The 25554-nt window shown below is 36.7% G+C and overlaps 1 protein-coding gene across 11 annotated transcripts in view; it reads right to left on the reverse strand.

The window, feature by feature from the left end:
• QKI (QKI, KH domain containing RNA binding) overlaps positions 1-25554 on the reverse strand; it is a 152992-nt gene that overhangs the window by 73347 nt on the left and 54091 nt on the right. For all 11 annotated transcript variants that reach the window (XM_064648971.1, XM_064648972.1, XM_064648970.1 and 8 more), the window contains exon 3: positions 14723-14839. In XM_064648971.1, the coding sequence (XP_064505041.1) occupies positions 14723-14839 (117 nt within the window). The remainder of the gene's footprint in view (positions 1-14722; positions 14840-25554) is intronic.

Here is a 25554-nt window from a genome sequence, read left to right on the forward strand (position 1 = left end):
CAAAACAAGAAAACCTTTCAACTTTCCACACTTTATGAAGTCTTTTAAGATACTGTTTTATCTGTAATGATATTTGTTTGTGTAAGGTTATATATAAGACTAGTCATTACTGCTAGCCATTCAGTATGCACAGTATGCCTTCTGAACAGACTTTATTAATTGTGTCTAATTACTGCAGACAACCAATCTTACTCTCTGCATGTGACCTCTATTCACCCAACAGTTGAAGCTCTGAAGTTCTAGTTGAATTATCATGCATTGCCATATCCACTGAGCTCTTCAAAAGAACTTCGTGTACATGCTACAGTAATTACTCCTTTTCACTTACTGTTTCATATTTTTGGCCAAATTAGTCTAGCATCAAACATTCAGCTTTCACTCCAGAATAAAGCTGTTCAAGCTTGCTGAACAGACCTTTCATACTTCATAAGGAAAGCAACCAAGCCATTCCTTAATTTCTGTGGATGAATGAAATAAAAAAAAACATTTAAGTGCTACTCTAACAATTTTATACTCTTTGTTACTGCCTACTGATTTAGTTTGTATATTCTCACTGTTAGAATATTCTTCAGCATTGGTATCTGAAGAAAACAAAGGCTACTAAGTCTTCTGTGTTAATTTCCTTGCTTTACTCCTGGTTATTTTTGTTTAGGTATGCAAAAAATAGATGCTACTTTGAGAAGCCTAAATCAGACTGCATTAGGAAACATGCTTCAAAGAGACAGAGAAACTCAGTCAATAAATTTAATTTTAAAATACACTTTTTCTGACATGTGAGATATGTAAGATACCATGTCATGATACAATAAATTTTAAAAAAATAGTGAAATAAGGACCTACAGCAACAGATGCTTCACACAGAGGAATGACATGGAACAGGATAAGGAGAGGGCAAGTGTCTCCCAAATGTATAACTTCAACATTGCAGTTAAGGGGTTTTCAATTCTACTATAGTGACTATCATTAAATCTCAAGATTTAAGAGTCACAAAGATTTAAAAAATTAATAAAATAACCAAAGCCTACCACACACACCAAAAAAGACAAAATTTTACACTGTCTCTAGGTTTGTGAAAAAAATAACGCCATCTTCAAACAGCTGAAAATATCCTGTTAATTTTCTTCACCTCACGTCTTCTCCACCAGATAAACGAGGGTATTATCACTGTTTAATACAAGTTTTAATTGAGTACTGTCACTGGTGGGAAGAAAAGTGTGGAACCACTACTTTCCATATCAAACAAAGCAGGTAATTAACAGCTATTCTGGCACAATCCCTTATCACCAAAATACACAACACTGTTAAGTTCTCTCAATGCCAATGCTTTGCTCCAACAAAGGAAAGCTGATGTTTCAGGGTCACATTCACTTCTTTAATACACAGGCATAAATTTACTGCTCAGTCAAACACCTATAATTAAACACAAGAAGAATATAATTCTAATATTCAAACAGGCTTGCATATGAGTGGGATATCTCCCCCTCTAAAGATGATTGCCTTTCATTTTTTAGTTTCAAGTAGCTACAGTTCACTTAGTTTTGATTACACAGCAATTAGATATGCAAATACAGAGATCTAAAAAATGCTTTTTCAAATGTCAGATTGTAAGCAATCAAGCTTATTCTTTTCTCCTGTACACACAAGCTATTCATTAAATAGCTATTGTCTTAAAAACATTCCGACAGATTGCCTTTATCAGTGTTTTAGAAGCAAATGTGTAAGTGCGCATTACTTAGAACACAGCTCATCAGGGAATGAAACTGATCTTACAATTAATTTAATATATACATGATAGTGGATAACTAAGTATCATCTTCGGTCATTTTTCATGTTGTTATCAATATCAAAGCTCACTGCATCTTCAAATTAACCAAAACTCACTTTTTTGTATATTTAATGACAAATGTGTCAGTAATAAGTGTCACAGCTAAAGTTGCTTAATTGTTGAATGTCAATAATTTTTCATTGTCAATAGAAAATCCATTTGGAATAACTGATTATCCATGATTTTTTCACTATATTAAAAATATATTCATATAAAGGAAGTCACTATGAAATAGTGTCGTTAGTATAATTTTGGCAGGAATAACCATTTTGACACCCTGTCCTTTTTTTTGTTTTGTTTTTGGAAGGCCCACATATATGTTCTATTACAAGTGCAGACTTAGAACTTCTTATGCATCTAGACCACATGTATGAGCTTGGTTCTTTGTGATACATTTCACTGGTCCTCTAGAAGCAGTCCACAGTTTGAGATCCACCGAGCACTGGTTAAAATCGTGGGAAAGGATACTTGCCAGCAGCTCTAAGAGATCAAGAAAGAACTACTGCGAAATTATATGGTCTATAAAATATTGTTACCCACAACTATGGTCTGCCACTGACAGTTTGAAAGCTTGCTCTTGCAAAACTCTTAAATGCAAGAATAAAATGGGATGGGGGCAGGGGTTGGTTGGTTATTTCTCTTAAAAGATCACAAAATCACTTCCAAGCTAACAGGAGTGGAAGAAAGACCCCTAAAAGCAAGCCTGTGTGTTCAGTGACTCAGCTGTGCAGAAATGTACATTAACAAAGGAAGCCGAAACAGTTCTTTCCTCAGGCTGAGCTTTTAAGTCAGGTAAGTGAAGTAAATAAAATGCTTTCTTAGTTGATTCCATGATCGACAACCACTTCTTCAAGATGACTCTCAAAGGAGCACAGATCCTTTTTCCAGATCAGGAGAGCAGCAAAAATTACAAGAGATGCCTGATTCACTGATCTGTTTAAAAACCTGAAAAAAATCAGTTTAGTTCTGCAGCCCAGCTGCAGATCCTGAAACATTCTGTCAAGTCAAATCCAAGAAAAAACTGGATATGCCTTTTAGAAGAACTGACATTTATGAACTAACAGGTGAATGTGTGACAAATTATTTTACATTTTGAGGGCCTTCAAATTTGCCTTTTTTTTTTTTTCTTTTCAATGTTCAATGTGATTTTCTCTTTCCTTCCTCTTGCAATACAGGAGTCTTACTTAACCAGCCAGTAGGGCAAAACTAGGCCTGTCAGCCTGCTGTTGCTGCCCATGCAATGTTTATGTTCCTTCTGTTGCTTCTTCCCTAAGGGTCACTATAAACAACTGTTTGAGCAGCAAATATAAGCTGTATATTTGAACTCCTACCCACTACAGCCTAGTGTAAAGAATGATACAGCTGAAGGGAACCTGAATATTCCTTCCCAGTGGTGCCCCTGCAAACACTGCCTCATCTGTTACATGGCTCTCCAAGGAAGAGACTGGAAAAATCCTGTACCTACTACTATGAAACACCAGGATCCAAAAAGCATACTCAAAATGCCGATTTCTGCATCTGGCAAGATTGGTGATACGGCATTGTCTAGTCAAATTCAATATACTTAATATTATGACTTGCAAAACCAGCCAATTGAAAGTGGGTTTAACAGGAACAAGTAATATGCTGAATATGACTCATTTCAAATCACTACACTGTATTCTACCTGGCAGTCTCTTCCACTATAAGTCATGAAAGATGGACTGAATTAGACTGCAAATAATAGGTCTGAAGGCTGCAATGACCAAATAAAATCAGATTTCCTTAAGAGAACTGAAACACATAATCAATAGCATGTGTTTTCCTCTTCAAAACATTTGTTTCTTCAGGTGTATATAGAAGACATGGCAAAGTCAAAGTATCTGATTTTTCTTAGAAATGGAAAATTCAGGGGTTTTCTTTTCTTTTCTTTTTTTAAGGAAGGTTAATTTTACTACCAAATGAACTATTCCAAAAAGGTGTATTTCAAGCTAAATTGAACACGTAGTCTAAAAGGCTGGATACGGAAAAATTTCACTAGTCAGGCTGCAAAAAGCAATTCTGGTATTTGCAATACCCTTGTCTCCTCACTGCATACTAATTTCCAGATTGGTTTCAGTATTTCAAAACACATTAGTAACTTTAAAATTTATCACTTATTTTGGTTTTTAATAAAGCTTACCTTAAGACCTTTCCCGATTAATGCTGTTTTGAGTCAGTGTGAGCTAACATATTTAAGTTGTAGGTCTTTTTGTCAGTCAAAATTTAAGTGAACATTCAATTCCAGTGTTGTCAACTTGAAACATAAATGAATATTTCACAGCCACTTCAAAGACTGGTTGGTCATTTGAAGATCACTTACTAGATGAAGACATATATTATCAATGCAGAAGACCCTCAATTTTTCTCTATAAAAATTAATTTTACATCTAAAATTTCTTTGTCAACTACTAGCTTTTAGTTCTTGAAATTATATATCACAGTATATTTCATGAGTTCAGCAAGCTAGTTAAAACTAAAACCCCCCCAAGATCCCAGCAGCCTAAAAATTAAATTCCCTTGAATACATATGGTTGTAAATATGTGGGGCATTTGAAATCAACAGTTCTGCATCTTAACTGGCTACCAAATAATTCTGTCAAGAGGATTAACTGAAACAGTCAGGTACTTCAGGTGGATTCAGTCAGTCAGCTGAACGTCATTTGTCACTCCAATCCTTTAGCACCATCTGATTGCCAGAGACGCATTAATCGTTCTGTACGGCTGCAGGACTGAACATTCCAGATAACTATTTATAAAAATACTCCAAAGAGTACACATGCTGTGACAGAGCTGTTATTAATTGTGCTATGGGTCCCATCTTTCAAAAAGCTGCTTTCTTATTTAAGACAAACATGCAGTTACTAAAATGAAGAGCAACTTTATCCCACAGAATGTCAGCATTTCTTTCCTTACCCTTTTAAGTATCACCACAGCAGAAACACCAAGGGCCAATAAATTAAGGTATACAGTCACACTCCCTGAGGAAAAAAGTTTATCTGGGGTGAAACGTTAGGATCTGGTGTCTAGAATTTAAAGGTCCAACAGGGAGAAAATGAAACAGCATTTTGACACGGAGAAATATGGGAGACTGAAGAGAAAAAATACCCAGAACTAGGCAACCATGTCCATACTTTGGACATAATTCAGGAAATTGTTCCCAGAGCTCCAGACCGCAGAGCCAAGACATGTACAACACTCAAGACTATACCAAGGTGTCATGGTTTGAGATCCCCAAAATCTAATTCCCTAGTCTAAGCCCCCTCCCCCATCTCAACCTAGTATAAGATGTGGTTTTTTTCTAGACAAAACACGAGACTCAGAATGGGGGAAAGGGAATATATTACAATGACTGTACAAATAAATATTATAATACATTATACACACGATCACAACTATCTCTACCATGACATAAGTATTTAGAATGGATCAGATCTCTTCTCCCCTCCAAATAAAAGTCCAGGAGGGAAGAAGGACAGATCCCTTCTTCAGAGCAGCAATGTCTCTAAGGCAGCAGTCATCTGTCCTCTTCACATGCAGCAATTGATAGCTGGATTTCTTTTCAATACACACAAGGGGCTCTCCAAGCCCCTTGGCCCGGCGTCTCCAAACGAGGGTCTTTCAAGACACAAGGGGGTCTCCTTTCACTCCTCTTGGCTCTCCTTCGACTCCAAGCGAAGGTCTCACCCGTGGACTGCCAGCAGGGACTAAACTCGCTTCACCACAGGCATATCACAAAATGCAGGGGCATCTTCGTGAAAGTCCCTTCCTCAGGGGGTTCACCCCTGAGTCAGAACATCTTGGGTAGCATTCAGTTGCAAGCCTTTGCCTCAAGAGTTCTACCAGAGCTCCTGTGCTCTGTTTCAGGCTGCCACCTTGGCAGCAGTGGCGAGGGGAGGGGAAAGGCCAAGGTCACCCCCCTCTGCATTCCTCTTTGTCCCGGTCCAGCTTCAGGACACTTTTGAGCTTCTCAGCTCCTCTCTCTCTCTAGTGCTGCATGTCCAAGACTCCTCTCCTTAATAAGAGTCCATCTCCCTCCTTTCTCGGAGGTCTCAAAGGAGTTTTGGGGGGTCTGGTTCAGTTCTTACCCCCAAAACTCTGTAGCTCTGCTGCTGACTCTCTTTTCTCGGCTCTCCTTCCAAGAGTCCTCTCCGCGGTGCATGCCGTTTGCTGTTTGGTTCAGTTATTATCTGTCCTGGCTCTTAGCCAGAGTCTCTGGATGCTGCTTCTGCTGCTGCTCTGTCTCTGCTCACTTACAGTGGAGAAAACTTTCTCAGCTCTCACCTGCAGGCACTTAGCCCAGCTTTATGCTGTTCCAGGTCCCCGCAGGCCCCCGCTGGGGGCTGGGGGCCAAACCCCCCCCCAGGGGGCTTCTGCCCTCTGCTCCTTGTGGCCTCAGAACATGGCTACCACTTCTACAACCAGACCACAACAACCTTCTCTTCCGTTTGCTTGTGGTATGTTTATACTTCGCAGGAGCGCAGATTGGACAAAACTTCAAAACTTCCAGGGGTCACCACCACCTGGGGTTTTACCATTTTCTTAGCTTCAAGGGGAAAACCTGGTTCAAACCACTACACAAGGGAAGACAGGAGAACAGAAAGACCAGTTTTCAGCTTTTCATTTATAACTCAGGGGTCTGATTTTGCTGGCTATCAAACTTGAAGAGATTCTCTTAAAAAAACCTGCTATCAACAATGTTAAAAAATTCCAACAAAGAAAACCACTACAATACCATATCAAATCAATATCGAAGAAAGTAGTGTCAAAAAACCCCTCCAAATAATTAAATAATTCCACACCAGAACATCCAATTCCTTTCTGCCTCCATGAAATGTTAACCTCACTGGAAACAGTCATATCAACCTTGTACCACAACAAATGATCACAGAACAGTATGGAAATATTAGGAAGAAAGTAACACCTGCATCAGACTTACTAGACACAGAAAAAGCATTATCATAATTTATGTAAGTATTATATCCAAACATTTAGGTTATATGCACTCACTGCCCACATGCCAAATAAAGGCACTCAATTAAGAGACTGTTCTTTGCACTACTGTAAGAGTAACAAGTTTTCTCTAACAGAAAAGGAGGTCTGTGTACCTGGCCTTAACAAACATTTGTTTAAGTTGTCATCCTTCCATGCAAATGCTCAACACACTTTAAATGGAGTTGTTATAAGTTTTAAAGACACTTTTTATGAAATATTCAGTGTGCACGCACTTCAAAACATTCCTCATTTACTGCCTAAAAAGATATGAAAAAAATATGAATAGTTAGAAGACAGAAACTGCTAATTACTCTCGGAAAAGACTAACAAAAACATGCAACTGACTGTCAATAAATCCCTCCTCCATCTGAAAAGTGTAAAGACCAACAACAAAATCTTGCAACTGTAGCTGGATAAACTGTAAAGTGAGGATATTGTCCCCCCACACACCTACCTACACAGCTACTTGAATTTCATTCATATGCTTAATACACTGTACTGTAGGCCACACATAGCAGAAGAGCAACCTGCGATCAGTAATATCCATTTCAATCCAAGTCCAGGCATGACAAAGGCTAATACTAAGCCAGAAGACCTAAGGAAAGTGAAAAACTGTCACCATCTATAAACAAGTTTAAATGGAACACCATTCAGTCATTTTAGGAATTGCAATTTATGACTGCTATGATACAGTTGACAAGGAATCCAGTACCTTGCCACAAAGAAACACTACAGACTACTTGTCTCTGTTTAGAAAACAGTAAAACAGCAGAAAGTCAAATATCTCTATCTTCCAAATGTTCAATTAATAATCTACGTATCTGGTTTCAGCAACAGTGGTATATTAGCTTGTGTTTACTCTTTTACTCCTTCAAAAGAGCCTTCTTGTCAGTCTCAATAAAATTGCTAAATCTGACCCTAAGGAGCCATATCCAGTATGGTAAACAACCACCTGTATTCTGCCCACCAGCAGCCACCCAAAAAATACGGAGAACCAAAAACTGTCAAGAATTGATAGATACTCAGGAATCACACAGGCATGCTGCTTTGCTTCTTGAATAAACTGGTTATAACTCCATTCCCTCGTTTAAGTAGGCTGAATCTTCATACAGGACAAGAAAATTCCCATGAGGCTCAAACTAAGTCTGGTCTTTCCCACACAGAATTGCAAGCAGAGTTCCACAATACTCAAGAAACACACTCAAAAATGCAACCCTGAACAGAAATGATTTCTGTTAAGCAAGATCATCACATTAATTCTTAAACTAGAAAAAAAAAATTCAGCCATATAACGAACACCAAATCATTCACTGAAGGGGAGGTCAACAGGTTAAGGTTGCAATGTAGACAAATCTAGAATCCAGAAAGAGTTCTGTGGATTAAATGAGAATGATGGTAAAGTCTGCAAAACCACTAGTTATCCTTCACAGCACACCACAAATATGGGAAAATAGCACTGAATCTGTCCTTTGTGGAATCTCAGAAAAAATAACTCCCTTGTTTTAGTCTTCTTAGATAATTTTCAACACTATTACCCCTTCGAGAGGAAAAATTAAAGCTTTAAGAAATTGTATGACTGTACATAAGAATGCCAATACTCTGCTAAAACAAAGTCTCACCTAGTTCAGTAACTTGTTTCTGAGCCTTTTCTGTGAAATAAGTATGGGAAAAGTTTCAGGTTACAGTAGATTTTCATTATTTCAATCTTGTTTCACTACTTTGCTAGACAAAGTAAAATGTAGATAGATGTTTGAAGACAATTTTGTCAGTACCTCAAAACAATTACGTATGCATAGTCCCCCAAGCCTTTCAAAACTTCTGTTCAAATGTCAGATACAAACAACTGTGAGCTGCAGTCTAGTCAACCTAGACTAACACAATTAACGCTCTCTGTGCTTCCCAGTTAACAAAAGTCTAGGAATAATTCCGCAGAAAGACAATTTCTACCATGGTACAGAATAAGATGTGTCAATTCCCGTTCAACAGACATAGCATTTTAATTTATAAACCAGACTTGTTTATATACAGATGTTCAGGCAATGATTCGAGACTACCTGCTCATACAACAACTTTTAAGGTATAGTCACAGAAGTTGAAAGCAATTAAAAGTGAATGTAACTCTCTTATACAGACAAGTTGCAGCTTTGATTTGCAACAGAAATTAACAAAGCAGAACCCAGCATATCAAACATGCTCAGCTGCCACTCCACACTGTCTCAGTCAGTCAGATTCCAGTAACTAGAAGTCAGTGTTAATAAAAAGCACCCTTAATGATGGATGTTGACAAGGGATTCTGCCAGTAGGTCTAAATGGAAAAGTAAGCATCTGACCTCCAGAAACAACACAGCTTTGTCAGGAAGGGATTATTTTAATTTTTTTAATAAAAGTACATTTATTCTAGTAATGTATTATGTATATGGAATTGCTCTTCACTTTCACGTGTCAATGACCCCAGTCACCTAAAGAATTTTTTTCCCTGCAATTCCTAAGGGTATTGACAAATAGTCAAAACACCACCTTTGCAACCAGTGACAGAATTTTTTAAAATTGCCATTCCAAACTGTGGCCATGGTTTGTCAACACAGATATATGAAACTGTCAAACACTACTAGCATGCTTGTATGTAAAGGCACATTTTAGAGGCCACAAGCCTGAGCCAAGCATTTTATTCCCAGAACATAAGAACAATGATGGCTGGTCAAACTTCCATTTTGAAACACAGAACAGCTTCGGCAGACCTTTATGATTTGTTCACACACAGTACTTTTCAGAAATGTGAAAGTTAAGCATCTTATACACAGGGTAGCAATAACAGGGCTTCTTTAACAAGATGCACTACAAAGTATATGTTATCTAACGTCAGTAACATCACTTTATTAGCTAAACTAATGTTTAAGACCTTCAATTGGAAATCAAAGTGTATCAGATGGTATTTCAGAGACTAAAAGGCATTCAAATAATAAAATATATAATACTCTACAGCATGTAAATGTAAGAAAAATATCCTGATCACAAGACAGCTAAATTTTTCCACTCTTAATAATTTTCCTCAAACTTCGTGCAGGTACCAAGGACAGGTGGTTTCTATTTCCTTTTTACCCTTACTATAAAAACAGAAAACCAGAGAGTGCAAAGATATGGAATTATCTATTTACTGTAACAACTCTACACAAGTCAAAGGTCAAGACTAGTACTAACTAAGAGCTTGTCTTTCATGAAACCTTACGTAACTTATGCTTTCAAGGTGACCAGTGATGTAGGAACAAGTAAACTGTAGGTCAGAAACCAAAAATCAGTTCAAATGATCTAATATGAACTGCAACAGATTTGAAGCTGTTACAGTGGATGAAGGCACAGAGTTCTTCAAATTCAGAACTGCATAGCTGCCTGCCTTTCTAATTGAAATAATCAATTAAGGAAAAAAATTCTGTCTCTCATAATGAGATGCTTCCTCATGAAGTAAAAATGAGTAATGCTCTCTTGTCACACACTGTTCTAGAGGAGATTCTTGTCTAAAAGTAGGAAGAAATGGGAAAAAACAGTGGAGTTGACCAAGACTGGCACAAGCCAGCAGCCTGATGCTGTAAGGCTTCATACCTCTCTAAGTGAAATAATGGCAGTAAGTGCACTAAAGAGCACTGGGCTGACTCCGCTTGACTCCTGTTTTGTGGAATTCATGTAAAAAAATGTTTTGCTTTTCCACCATTGGACAGTCTCCACTTTATTAAGGAGTACTTTTTAACTGGTGTGCGAGTCACTAGTTTTCCTCAGTACTTAATGAAAGGTACATTTAGACTAAGCAAAAAAATCCTTGGTCTTAATAAAGTTACACATTCATTAGCTTTTGATGAATGCCTGCAACTCTTCTCCTCTCCCCAATAATCTCTTTTAAGTACCCCCAGGCTCTAATCACAATATTCTCAGTAATTAAGGTCTTGATTTTAAATTTGTTGAAAGCTGCCTAGAGAGATGTTCTGATTACCAGCTGAGCTTCAGATACAAACAATTTGAGGATTTCCCTTGCTTTCTGGGGGAAATCTGTCAGCAAGTTTCAAGATGTGATGCCAGTTCAAATGTTTTGGCCCTGTGACAAAGATTTCTAATTCATTACTTCTGTTCATAGGCTCACACAGCAGCATAAAATCCTCTACAGAGCATATCTGGATGGTTTGTTTTCCAGCACATCTTTCATATTTTCTCGTGGGTTCTGGAACCACGAGCAAGGTAGTAAAGTACATGTACAGTTTACTCAAGGAGATTCAGTAACATTAGATTGACACTGGTTTAGTAATTAATTCCTTACCACAACCAACACAGTTTCTTTTATAGTTAGCACTGGGAAATCAGGTTTGCAGATATGAAATGTACTTACAAAATACACATAAAATTTGACCTGCATTTCTTATCTCCCCCAAATTTCAAACAATTCAATGAAAAACCTCATTAAGTACTGACTTTTCTAAACAACACTGACTCTAAATGAAGGAAGGGTTTTTAAAAAGAATAAGTGTAACCTTCCATGAAAAAAATACTTCTCTATTTTAAACTTGGAAGTACATTAGCATTTTGAAGTACAACCTTCAAAGAGAAAATGAAAAAAAAGGTAGTTATCATTAAACGACACAGACTGTCAAGGAAGTTGATCATCTTGCACTGCAAGATGAACTAGAAAGTTCCCGTGTAAGTATAAATAATCAGAAAAAAAGCAAGAGCCAATAGCAAAAAGTGTACTTACACCCCAAACTGATAGATATCTCTCATTCTTACTTTAGTCTGTTTGTGATCACCACATCTTAAACACAGCTTCCAAATCTTTATTTTTACAAGGAACATCTTATTAGTGTGCATCACAGACTGCATCATAATCAAGGATTGTGAAATTCTTCCTATTACATCAACAATGGTGTAGACACCAAAAAGGCCATTCTGAAATATATAAACTAATAACCAATACAAATCACCTCAGGAAAACTTTAGAAAGATTAGGAATGAATGGCATGAAAATCAGTTTTATAAAGAAAAGTATTTCGTACTCAACACTGGTTTACAACTAATATCATACTATTTGGTATTAAAATATACTATGATATCACTCAAATACATTCGATATTAACTGCAGTCATCATCATCATGGCTGGGCTTCGCGAATTAAGATTTAGGAAGGGCTCTACCCTCATTTGCTACAAGCGCGCTGGTGGCTAAAGAGGCCACTGCGAGACAGACAAGACCAGTTACAAAAGGCACAGCAGAAAGACTCCTTGGATGGTATCGGCAAGACACGATTCTTTCTGTGTTGTCTTTTCTCTTCAATGGTGATCCTGTGAGTGTTCTCAAAGGAAGCAGCAGCGTTATAGATGGTGTGTCTCCAGACCTCCCGATTGGAGGCCAGAGTAGACCAGCGATGGAGATCAGTGTGGCCAAGGCTGAGATGTTGTTTCAGGGAGTCCTTGTATCTTCTCTTTGGGGCTCCTCTCTTGCAGCAGCCGGTGGCAAGTTCTCCATAGAGCAGGATCTTAGGGAGGCAGTGGTCCTCCATCCTGGAGACGTGCCCTGCCCATCGCAGCTGTGTTCTCATCAACATGGCCTCAATACTCGTAACTGCTGCCTGTTCTAGAGCAGACATGTTAGTTACATAATTTGACCAGTGGATATTTAGGATTGTGTGGAGACAGTGTTGATGGAAGCGTTCTAGGAGTCACAGGTGGTGGTGGTAAATGACCCATGATTCGGAACCATATCAGAGAGTAGACAGCACTATGGCTCTGTAAGCACTGATCTTGGTACTTTTCTTCAAGTGTTTATTTCGCCAGACTCTTTTATGGAGCTTTCCGAAGGCACTATATGCCTTTGCTAACCTGTTGTCTATCTCCCCATCAATCTTACCATCTGAGGAGATGAGGCTACCTAGGTAATTAAACTGCTGGACTGATTTGAGCTCTGATTCACCAATGGTGATATGGGGATGATGGAAGACTTCCTGAGGTGCAGGCTGATAGAAAACTTCTGTCTTCCAAACTTCTGTACTCCAAAAATATGAGACAACCAACTTAGAAGATGTAATGGGCATTCAAGTGTTGGCTGAATCAGTTTGTGCTTTTCAATGTATACAAGGTTCCAGCTGATCTCCCATGCTTGTCCTTGTTGAAGATAGCTTTTCTTACTAAACTTAAAAAAAAAAATCGCATGACTCACTCAGAAGGTCTCCATTCCTCTAAGCTTTTTCTTAAATACAAAACTCCAGTAACTCCCACTGCCTATTCTCCAAGCAGTCAAAAACTAATAATAATGAAAAAAAAGTATGGAGAGTGGAGGAAATCAGTCCACAAATACCACTTCCCCAGACAGTAAACCTGTCCAGGCTATCTAGAGAGATGACTCTGCACAGGACAGGACAGGTTCTGAAGCACAGTGGTGGGAGGACTCTAAATGTAACAGCCATCTGGACACGGGCACAGGCAACCTTTTCTAGGTGACCCTGCTCGCGGGGGGGAACCTCCAGAGATCCCTTCCAACATCCCCCATTCTGTGATTCTGTAACAGACATTTCACAAACTCCAAGACCTACATGAACGTTGAACGGATAGGTCAGAACACGTAACATTTTGGGGAAGGTGCTGTTATCCCAGCTGGCAGCCGAGAATAACAAAAGACATGGTGCACAAACATGTGCTACACAGGCTGGTGCTGCCTAAGTGCCTGCCCTGCTGATGTTGTAGAAAGAGAACATGATTGCTAGCTGGCCATATCTTCAGTGGGACTTAATATAAAATGCATTCAAAGAATGAAGGTTGTTATAGATCTAATAAAAACACAGATAGTCACATCCTCTTACTTCTACAGAACCTAGACAACCAGAACATCTCTAGGTTAGACTGGGTCTTTGCTCAGAAGCTGGAAATCTCAAAATCCAAAACAGCCATAGCTGGAATAAGAGAAAGGGTGGTGACAGTACTACAGCATATTATGAAAACAAGAGGTATCAAATGAAATTTGAAAGTTACAGTGACGAGCTCTGGAAGAAAGAAATGTTTAATCAGGTAGACATTAGCTTTCTATTGTAACTGGTACGTGCCACATATGTATCAAGAGAATGCACTATGTGGCTGATCAGATAAGGAAAAGAGGGAGTTTTCTACAAAAGAACCAAAAGAAACAATACTTCTGGGAACAAAGAGGAAAAGAGCCATGTTAAGCGCACACTTAAAACTGCAGTGGAGAAGTTGGTATAATTCAAGCAGCAGTAGCCAGAGGTGGAGGGAAGTAGCTAGAAAATAAACCTAGAAAAACAGTTACCACAAGAGTAACCTTACATTCAGGATGGCTCTATCATGCAGTTTATATGGGCGGAGCACATTACATAATTGGGGCAAGGAACAGCCCTAATTACACTGCAGCTTCATCTGAACACAAAATAAAACCAGGAACACAGTGCTTTTTGGTTCACTTAGACAGAACTGACTGCCAGAAATACATTAATTTTTTTATTTTTTTTTTTAATCCACACTAGTTGCACAAATCACTACTTTGGTAATTCAATACAAGAAAATTATTAACATCACCTTTGAGGTTAACAGCTTTTCCTTAGAAAGATACATTTAAATTCAATTTTTACCTTTACCTTGTGAAACATGACACAATTATAAGTCACTTACTACTGAAGAATACTTTATAATTGCTAGTTAGACTTCCAATTGCAGCATTATGGAGAACACATATTTAACTTTTTCAGGATAGCTTGTGTTATGTGCTAAGTCTGTAAATGACACTAGATAATGAAAAAGCATATAGTAAGAACACAACAAGTAAGAATGAGAGACATGAGCTTACCCTCCGTAAGAAAAGAAAACTATGCATCTGAAACTATGCTACCCTTCAAGAGCTTACCTTCTTTTTGTCCCTCATCGAGCCCTTCCCTCGGACCATTATCTTGCATCCTGTTTCTGCCTCAAGCTGTTTAGCTGTTAGTCCTCTGGGCCCAAGGATTCTTCCAACAAAGTTAAACTGAAAAGAAAAAAATATTTCTATAAAAGCAAGTAAACAAAATTAATAAAAAATTTAACATGATGTATTTCTGTCTCTAAAAATATCAGTGTTTAATGGTTTAGAACACCACAGGGTTCACACCTGAGGCTGAAGAATGAGGCAACTACTGCCTTCATGTATCAAATACCTATGTGACCCCAACTTTGGGGGATAGAGGTTTCAAGTGAAACTAGGTCTTTTAAATTTAACATTGCGCAGTGTACAGCAGTGGTGTTCCTAATTTCTTCCTCATTATATTCTACCAGGTCTTAGAGAAACTACAAACCCCTATCCCTCACCACACTAACATGACCAGGTATGTTCATCCATAGGCCAACAATGTGCATCATGTCACGGAAACACACATGGCCCGGTTGCATGACCAGACATTCACACAACTTCCGTGTGGGGGGACAGCTCAGGTGCCAGGTGTACGTCCAGTCCCACAATGACACAGAACCTTCAAGAAAGGTCTCTGCACCCACTATTTCATTGCTCCCTGCCCACACATAAGGAGCCTGTAAAAAACATTCTTTTTCACCATTCCATTCTGTTCTGGTGGGCTCAATCTGGGAAGCACATCTAGAGAAACCCTTCTTTACCTACCCATGCCATAGCATTTCCTTCATAAATATGGAATGGGGCTTCTCAAATTACATTCTCATTTTAGGTTTCATGGGCAACATTTTTTTAAAACACTGTATTGTCGTATATATATACACACACATGTATATATCGACACACATATATATAAAATACGTATATATATATAAAAATATATGTGTATATACAAACACAACAAAAGCACTTTTTGTAAGCTATATAATTTACTCAGTTGTACATTCAAATAAAGCAAGTATTTCATGTTTAATTGGCTAACTTCAGCAGACATTCCCCCGCCTACACTTAACAAAGTAATACCACCCATACATAACATTATTTCCTAATTATTTTCAAGGGTTTTTTCCCTTTCATTATTTTCAATCACACATTCTGGAAGTAATGACATAAATTAAAAAAAGGCACTAAGTGATGGTAGCACTGAGAACATACTGCAGTACCCTGTGACAACTGCAGTGCAAAGATGAAGCACCATGCTCAAAGGATAGATAAACTAAGAAATCTCAGACTGAACATTAAATTCAAAGATTTTAAGAGACCAGGAACTCTGCAGTAAGAACAGAAGTCTGAATATTTTAGATCCTGGTAAACAAAGCTATTCAATTGAATTGTGAAGAAGTTGTTGGCTTTCATTTCCTCAGCTAATTAAAACTGGTTTGGAGTACTACAATTCAACATATTTGAAATCCTTATAAAACTGCAAAGACCAGAAATGACTTAAGAGTGAGCAGAAATTATGAACAGAAGCAAATTAAAGTTTTTCAGCAAAAACAACCATGTTTCACAGCAGCTAAACTATTCATAGGGAATACACACTCCCTAAGTTATTTAGTATTGCAAGCTCAGAAAACAAAGACATATTATGAAGTCTGAATCAACTGCCAGGGGGTGGTGGGGTGTGAAATAAAGACTAAAGGAACTTGTGAACATAAAAAAAACTGAATCAGAAGAAATTAAGGAATACTCACTAAGACTCGATAAAGAAATGTACTAGCTACAAGCGATAAAGCTCAGCCTTGAAATATTATTAAATTCTTACATGTTACACATTTCACATATTATATCAGAATTATACCATCTTACATAAACAGCATCTTTCTTGCCTTTCTCCACAACTGTGCTTCCTGCACACTAAAACTTTAGAGATCTATGTCATTCCACCAGTAATGGTAAAATAATATTGCAAACTTGACTTTAAAACAATCTTTTAACCAACATAAAAGCTGACTATTATATCCTCTATCTCCCAAGAAAAACAGCAGCCTCTAATGTTTTATGATTTTGGATTATGACTAAAAGAATAATCAGTTAGTAAGATAATTTGCATTAAAAAAATTAAATTGAATAATATAGTATACTAAGAAAAAAAGGAGGAACCTGTATTATTCTTAAATTTGCAACTTTATATATGTTGTCTGAACACTATTTAGAACTTCTAGTTGAGAAATCACTGATTTAAACGCAACACGTTCTGTTAAATGTTACGCCAGTTCCTTTTCCAGAACCTTCATTCCAAGGCAGCTCAACCCAAACTGTATGTATAAACCCTCTGAATCTTTTTGGATATTCCTTCCAAACTTCTGATCATTCTCATTACCTATCTGGGGCCCTCCAATTTTTTTATTTCTAAAAGCAGGATGCCTAGGCAAGGTAATTCTTCAACTGAGACCTCAACAAGGTTAAGTTACTCAGAACAATTATCTTACAAACCACATTCTTATTAGCACATCCCAAGCTGCTTCTTTCCCCACCCCAAAAATTCAGTTCTTATGTTTGTTTCAACATTCATTGACCCCAAACAGTCTTCTCTATTACCTTGGCCTTGCTACTTTTCCCTACTTTTGTATTCATATGCAACTCTTACGTCCCCCTACAAGGGGGCTTGACATTTGTGTTATGAATTCCACACTGTTGACTTCAGGCACAGTAATTTCAAGACAGTTTTGAATTTCAATTCTATCTTTAAAAGCATTTGGTATGACTTACTTCTTTTTTTAAGCATATTTTTTAACCTACCATCCAAGTTCTTCTTGAATGTGTTAGAGATTCAAGATGAAGGAGAATTCTGCAGGACCCCACCTGAGGTGCAGTCTTAATTGACTCATCAGTAATCAATTATCTTAGATTAAGCCAATTACTGCTTTAACAAATGATCCCCTAGTTTTTGTACCGATGGATCAACGTCAGTATTCAGTTCCTCAGACAACCATCCTAAAGTCCTAGTTCAGAACTCATTGGAAAAAATAATTCCAACTCTTTTGTCAAGAGGGACAGAGCAGTGACGAGCAAGACCACAGCTCAGGAACACAAAACAGAGTAAGCCTTCTACTTGGCCAGTCTCAAAAGTTTTGTCAGAATCTAGCTGTATCCACAGCTACTGCTTCTCTTACCTGTCAGGCCAGACAGACTATCAAACAGAATTATCAGAACGAGACATCTGACAAATTCAGAAGACCACTCTTAACATCTAACTCAACATTTCGCACGCTTTTTGTCTCGTACTCTCACCCAATCACACTCTTTATCACTTTGTGTTTCCCAACAAATAACCCGTTGTAAGGAATACTGCTTGCTCTAACATTTGTACAGAGCCAAAGCTAAGAATATTTCCCTTTAATTTCTGACACCCTTTTCCACTCTCCATTTGGCTAGCACTGTGGGATTCACCTTAACCCCAGAGAATTGCTATTAAAGAAAACAGCAGTGGTTCAGAAATCGATTTGACCAATTTAAGACTGCACTACTTTGAATGTATGTGAGAATGAATTCACACTACCTAACAACTCCACTTGCATCAGAAATTCTCTGATAACAACTTATTGTATTCCCTATGTATAGCAAAACTATTTCCCAAGTAGACTGGGTGCGTTCATAGTCCCCCTATGCCTCATCAGCCACAAAAGTAGTAAAGGAAAATAAGAATGAACTATGCTAAAGGCTCAGAGCTGCTGATTAATAAGAGATTGCAAAGAAGTTTGTCTGGTTTTTACAGTACGGGAAATGCAGTGTTTAAGGAACTTTCGTTAAAGTTAAAATGTGAAGAACTTGAGGTAGTCCAGTAGTACTAAATTGCATACTACTATTGTGACTTTTTATTTGTTTTTCCTTTTAAATATGAAAATAAAATGTGACAATATCTAATTTAACTGATGGGAAAAAAAAATCTTTACTTCATTACTGCAGATGAATTTGAAAAAAATCTAATTTGATTGAAATATCCAAATCTAGCAAGAAAGAACATGCATTTGATTAAACATCTATTTAACTCAATTAAAAACTGATTTATTCTACCATCTTATTAGCAAATGTTACAACGGTTTACTAAACACCAACTTTGCAAATTAGTTACTTATCACTTGACAAAAGCCAAACCAAGCTATTCTTCAAGTCTATTTCAACTTAAGGAAATCAAGAAAACTCTTAAAACTTTTATGTTCCTTAGGTACAATGCACATTTGAATACTTTTTACACAGAGCCTAAACATTATTTTACAGAAAGTCTCAAGAAAACCTCAGTAGTTCCTCATTATACCAAAACCAAAAGATGTTTTACACTTTATGTTGACTTTAATTAAGGATATTTTAAGACATCATAATAAGCACCTAAATTCAAAAAAAATTCTAAATAGAAAAAAATGAGTTCTTTCTTTACGAATGATTCATAACTAATATTTTACAATATGTCTGTTTCTAGTAATCTGACATTTGGTCTCATCTTCTGATCTCCAACTTAGAAAAATCACATAAATCCTAAGGTTTCCTGAAAAACCCACTGTAATTACAACAACTGAGTACTTCTAACCATAAATGTCCACTCTTGATTGTGTTATCTAATTCTTAACTGCCTGTAGAAATCAGCTCCAGTACAGTTATGTCATATATGAAAACGCTCTCCATTTTGAGACTACCTTTATATTTCACTAACTCCTTTCTTTTAACCGTAACAGGACACAAAAACTTCAGACTTCTCAATCAGTTAGACAGCAGCCTGGCCCTTCCCTTATCCCCATTTTTTCCCCAATCAGTTGCATGTTTGATATAACTCTGCCAGCTGAAAGTGGATATTCATCAAAAGAGAAAACTGTATCTTATACTCAGCCTTCTACATAGCCAAGTCAGCTTTCAGATTGCATACTGATACATTAAACAAACTAAAGCATCCCAAAAATGTAGTTCAAAATGTCCCGGTGGTTAGTTTGCTTTTTAAAGACATGGAGAGCAACCTTTCTTGATCATTCCATTTTCATATGACTTTCCCCACCAAATAAAAAGCATCTAGAGATCAGGACTGTGCATGGTTCAGGGGTTAAAATATGTCAAGGTTAGGATGCAACTGAAAACTGGATGTTATAATGGAGAATATCTGGCAATTTTATCTTAAGCAGCAATGCTGACAGTCAGTTTAGCCACTTAGGAGGAAACCTTCTATGTCTTCAGATCGTAATAGCCTTATTCCAAGACCATTCAGGAGATAACTTAATCTGACAGTCACAGGCTGAAGTGCCAACCATGGAAGTGAAGTAATGAAGAGACACAAAGGAACTGCAAGACAAGGAAGGCATTCAAAAGAAAGCGTGATGAATGTGTATGACACTCACGATGATGTTTGTTTAATGTGGAGTACTCTTTGTGAGCAAGATTAGCACTGCTTCTAAATATTAATATATTTTTTAAAGATACAATTAAATTCAAATACGTATTTTCATGCACGGATTTTAGGAAGAAAATCAGCTAGTGCACTTAACTGAAACATTTATATGCAAACTTAAATTGGAAATATTAACACAGAAGATAAAAAATAGCACTATGCTGACAAAACAAATACTCAGGAAACGAGACTCAGAACTCAGTAAAAGTTTTCACTGACACACGAAAATTAGTAAATTCAGGCTTGATTTTTTTTATTGCTTTCTTTTTACAGGAATATTGGTTTATGATACTGGTAATAGAGGCATTTTTCCATAAAATATTTCTGCATTTATTAGCAAAAGCTTGAATTGCTTTCAGCTGAGTTTTAGATAACAATTAAAAAAAAAAAATCAGACACATATAGTTGGTTTGATTTTTTGAAAGCCTGTAACTTGAAGCAAGTATAAAACAACTTGAGGTATTAGAAAACAAAATACAGCATATTAAATTTTAAGAAGATAAGATCGTATACTTTCAGTTAGGTAGTTCAGTGTTTAATAAAGAAAACAAAGCTTGTAGCATAATATTATAGATAGGTACCTTTGAGATTGAATTTCTGAGAAAGTAATCTGAAATATTTTGCAGGAGAAAGGAAAAAACAAATGCGCAATTTACCTGACCTTACTCAGAATATGCTTTCTAGCATAATATTTTCCAACATTTATTCAAATAATGTATCATAACCATATAACCATTTTCACAATGACAACTCTGTAAAAAAATTCGCTTTTGGCTGTTACTTTGGGGATCTTTGGTTAGTTAGGTTTTTTACAAGCACATCTGTTGCTATGAATATTTATGTACATGTATGTATACAAAAAGACACACAGTTTCAAGAGAACTAACATGTAGACCTGTACACACATAATTTTTTTTTCCTTTACTAAAGATGACCATGAATAAAATTGACAGCAAAATAACAGCAAAGATGGATTAAAGGCATAGTCTTTCAGTTAACATTTACAGTCCCCATCCCTTTTTTCAGTAAAAAGTATTTTCTTTAAATACCACTGGCTCATCCTGTACAGAAGATAACACCAGTGCATTTTTGATGGGCTGCGATTAAGGAAATAGATTCCATTAATAGAAAACCTCAAATATATTCCATGGCTTAAGTGTTTTCAGTGATCCAACACTATGCTTACCACAACTGAAAACAGCTACACAGCTTTTGTTGAAGCAATAATAAGAATTACAATCAAATAAAACCAAGTGCATTACAAACACAGCTCCCTAAGTGACCACAATGTAGATTAGCTAGAAACAAAGGCAAAGTTTACAGAAACAGCCACTTGTATACATTTAAGAAAACAAGTGGGAAAAATTTAATGTTTCAAAAATACAATAATTTTGAAATTGTGAAATCTTTCATTAGCTGCATTAGCATGTATTTTGAGGATTAAATATGCTCCAGTGGAATTTGGCAAGTGTTTAGCACAGTTAAGAAAAATAGATTATCTGATGAGATTTTACAGGGAGAGGAGGTTGACAAAGCAGATGGTATTATCATCTGTCAATACAGTGAACACAGACAATAGTAACCACATTTAGAAGTTAATTTTTACATACAAACCAACTTTAGTAGTTGTTAAGACTGCTAGTGACAACATGGGAAGTTGTTTCCCCGAAATCTCTTCCAAAACCACCTACTACTGGTAACAGAAGAGATGCTGCAGACAACAATGAATGAGAAACATTCCCTCCATCCCTAAATACAGGATGTTTTCTAAGCAAAAAACCAAGTAAAGGCCAAAGTACATATGTAGTGAACACCAGCAGGACACGTATAATCTGCTTATGTCAAATATATCCACTTACATTTGCTGTGTGTATCTGACAAACACCATTCTAATACTATAATCAAAGCCAAATGAGAACTATTGAAGCATTTAAGTGATGAAGTTAAGCAGTAAATTAGAAATGCTGTGCTGTAAGCAACTTACACAAGCAAATTATCATGAAATAATCTCTTCATCACTTAAACACAAATATAAAACCTTTAAGGTACTGGAGAACAAAATACAGAATATCAACCCTCAGAAAATTAGGATCTGTCATATTTTCAGTTAGGTACTTTTGTGCTGGATTAACAAAATCAAAACCTCTAGAACATCATTTGAAATACCTCCAAGATGACTTCAAGTGTGAGCAGTTTAATCCCCATCATTTATTAAAAGGATCATTACAGCTAAAATATTTAAAATAGTTCCAATTCTCTAAAATTTGAGCTGTCACAAAGAAAAAAGCAAAACCTTTATCACTGGTGAAGAAGGGAGATAATAAAAAGATTTCTCTTTTTCCTAGTTTAGTAAGTGGCTAAGCACAGTTTTCAGTACATATGTAATTCACTAAGACTGGTTCCATCTTTATTTAGTACATTGGGTACTTTTTAACACAGATTATAGGGTTTGGGGTTTTTTGTTCCTAATTCAGTTACCACAATCACTTTTCAACATCAAAGCCAGATAATAACTTGTCTTGTTATGGGCAAGAACGGATAATTATTGTGGGAGTAAGACCAGCTTAGTCTAGTTCAAAAACTTCTGTATGTAAAATATGCATTAATGCAAAAACAAAGGATATGAGCATAATTGTAGTATGTCACCAAAACATAGCATTTGTGCAGCAGAAGAACAAAGTTAACATTCAGTGTTTTGAAGTCTGTGATATATTATACAAAAATACCAGCATCCGGAGGAATATGATTAATGCAAAGGTTTCGCCTATTACATATCTCAGAGGTTACAATGAAAAATTCAGCTAGTAACAAAGAGTAAATGAGTTCTCTCCATACAAATACCTATATCTATCACTCTGTCCCAGATTTAACCTAGGTATTACATAATGCAGTTAGTGTAGCAGTAATTATGGTAACATGTTAAATTCCTTTAAATTACATTATTTTTAACTGGATTTTTAAAGCACAACTTCTTAAGTCAATTAGAACAGTACAGATTCCACGGGATGTTCAGAAAGAAGAAAGTTCTCCAGGAAGTTTATCAAGCTTACTAGTAAGCGCTATTTGGAGCAGGGAAGAACACATTAAATCTCTGTTCTAAGTACCAAGGTATTTATGTTCAATGGCATGCATGAGTCAGTCAGTCTCAATGCTGTTTAACCTCTAACTCACCTCATCTAGAATGCTGGTAGAATAGCATCGGTACAATTCAGACACCGAGCTGTTTACATTACGTTCAGAATTGAATAAAATTTTTTGAATGAAGGCACATATGGTGCAAGTCAGTTGGCTGACCAAAACTGAGCATAATATTTAGCACTCCTTGGACAGTTAGTAAAAAGACCTTGTCCATATAAAGACTGTACAGATCTTTCATAAGAAATGCTGATACAAATTTATCTATGTTTGCCAGTAAAGCTTTAATAATAAGACAGTAAAGAATCAGTGACGAACAACAGTTCTCCTTGTTGGATTAAGAACGCCTGCCTTCCCTTCTTGGATATCAGGAATATATGTGTCATGATTTAAAGGATGGATTACCATAATACTCAGTTTGGTCTACCTTAGAACTGCTTGTCTATTACTGTTTCTTACCAGTGATGTTCTCTAAGTAACACTTAAACAGGTGGTACAATAAATAAGACCTTTTAGGATTTTTTTAATACGACAAATCAGGACTTTTTTTAATTTAAATTTTTTTTCACTTAAACTGATTTTTTTAGTTACAAGAATCACAAGTATTAAATTTTCACAGGGCAACCCTGAGTCCTACTAAACCATAAAGTTCTCTTTGCTAATATCTGTATTCTGCCATCATAACATTACTGAACAAATTAAATACTACTTCCAATTATGTTCTGGAACATGTCAAAAAAAACCCAGCACATGATCTAATTTCAGATAGAAAACTGACGTTACATTAACTGGGTGATAAATTTTAACAGATATATTGCTTGCTACAAGAAAAACTAAATTGTTTTTATGAAGCACTGCCATACATTTAAAGCCCCAAGACACCACAACAACATAACTATCTTAAAATATCAACTTATTTCATTTCATAAAATCATAGGACCGTTTGGGTTGGAAGGAAGCTCAAAGATCATCTAATTCCAAACCCTTGCCATGGGGGCAGGACCACCTTCCACTAGACCAGGTTGCTCAAAGCCCCATCCAACCCAACCTTGAACACTTCCAAGGATGGGGCACCCACAGCTTCTCTGGGCAACTTGTTCCAGTGCCTCACCACCCTCAGTAAAGAATTTCTTCCTAATATCTAATTTAATTTTACCCTCTTTCAGTTTACATCCACTACCTTTGTCCTACCCCTAAAGGCCATACTGAAAAGACCCTCTCCAGCCCCCCTGTAGGCTCCCCTTCAGGTACTGGAAGGGCAGCACAATTTACATACCACAATTCTGCAATGTTAGCTGTGTTGGCAGAGTTGACTTGCCAATTACCAGATTATTTGCATTTGTTCCTGGCTGAGCAGAATATCAGCCACTGACATGGTGATCATCCAAAAAGCTCAGAATCTTTCTGATCATAGCTGTAAACTAGACAAACCAGACTATCTATGTGATGTCAAAGTATCATTTTAACCCAGCAGGCCACATCCTAATGCTTAAAATGCTCCTTTAAAAAGAAAAAAAAAAAGGCAAAAAATAAATGCATTTAAAAGCATAGCTGGGATTTAGAATGAATTACTAAATCCTTTAAATCCACAATATTCACCTCTAATAACCTCTGTGCTGAAAGCTTTGAGACTGTGTTTAACTGACAAACAGCTTTACAAACGTCATGTAAATACATTAGATCAGGTCTATAATAACGGAAGGGGGGGAAAAAAAATCAGGCTAGCTTCTCAGGTCATTTTAATAATGGTAATACAGCTTTCTTGATTAAAGAACAAGGAAATCTCAGATCATAGATTAAAAGAAAAAAACCACACAAACCAGAAGTATTACACTGAAGTGTGCAACTTTTTTCTCCAAATTCCTAACCTGCATTTTATATGAGGACCTGAGTAAACGACCAAGTATTCACATTAAATACTTGGTGTTCAGGTATTCAGGTATTGAAGATTTTTAATGAAATATTATAATGATAGTTAGATATTTATCTAAACAACACTTAATTTTTAGCACTGGAATTCTAATGAATGTGACAAAGCCTCAGCAGTAGCTACACCTAGTTGACTGAATGCATTACAACTAGTCAGAGAAGCCAACATGGAGTTTCCTTTGTTATCTGTTTTAACTAGGCATCTGTCAGAACTCATCATCAAAATGTAGTCATAAGAATTCAGGATATAGTAAATCTCGTACATCCAAAAATCAGTATCTTCAAAACGTTATCTACGGTACCAACGTAATTTTCATCCACGCATTCAGTCACAAAATATAACACAGTCTTCCCAGAAAAT

Source organism: Pseudopipra pipra, chromosome 3 (genome assembly GCF_036250125.1).
Source record: "Pseudopipra pipra isolate bDixPip1 chromosome 3, bDixPip1.hap1, whole genome shotgun sequence".
NCBI lineage: Eukaryota > Metazoa > Chordata > Aves > Passeriformes > Pipridae > Pseudopipra > Pseudopipra pipra.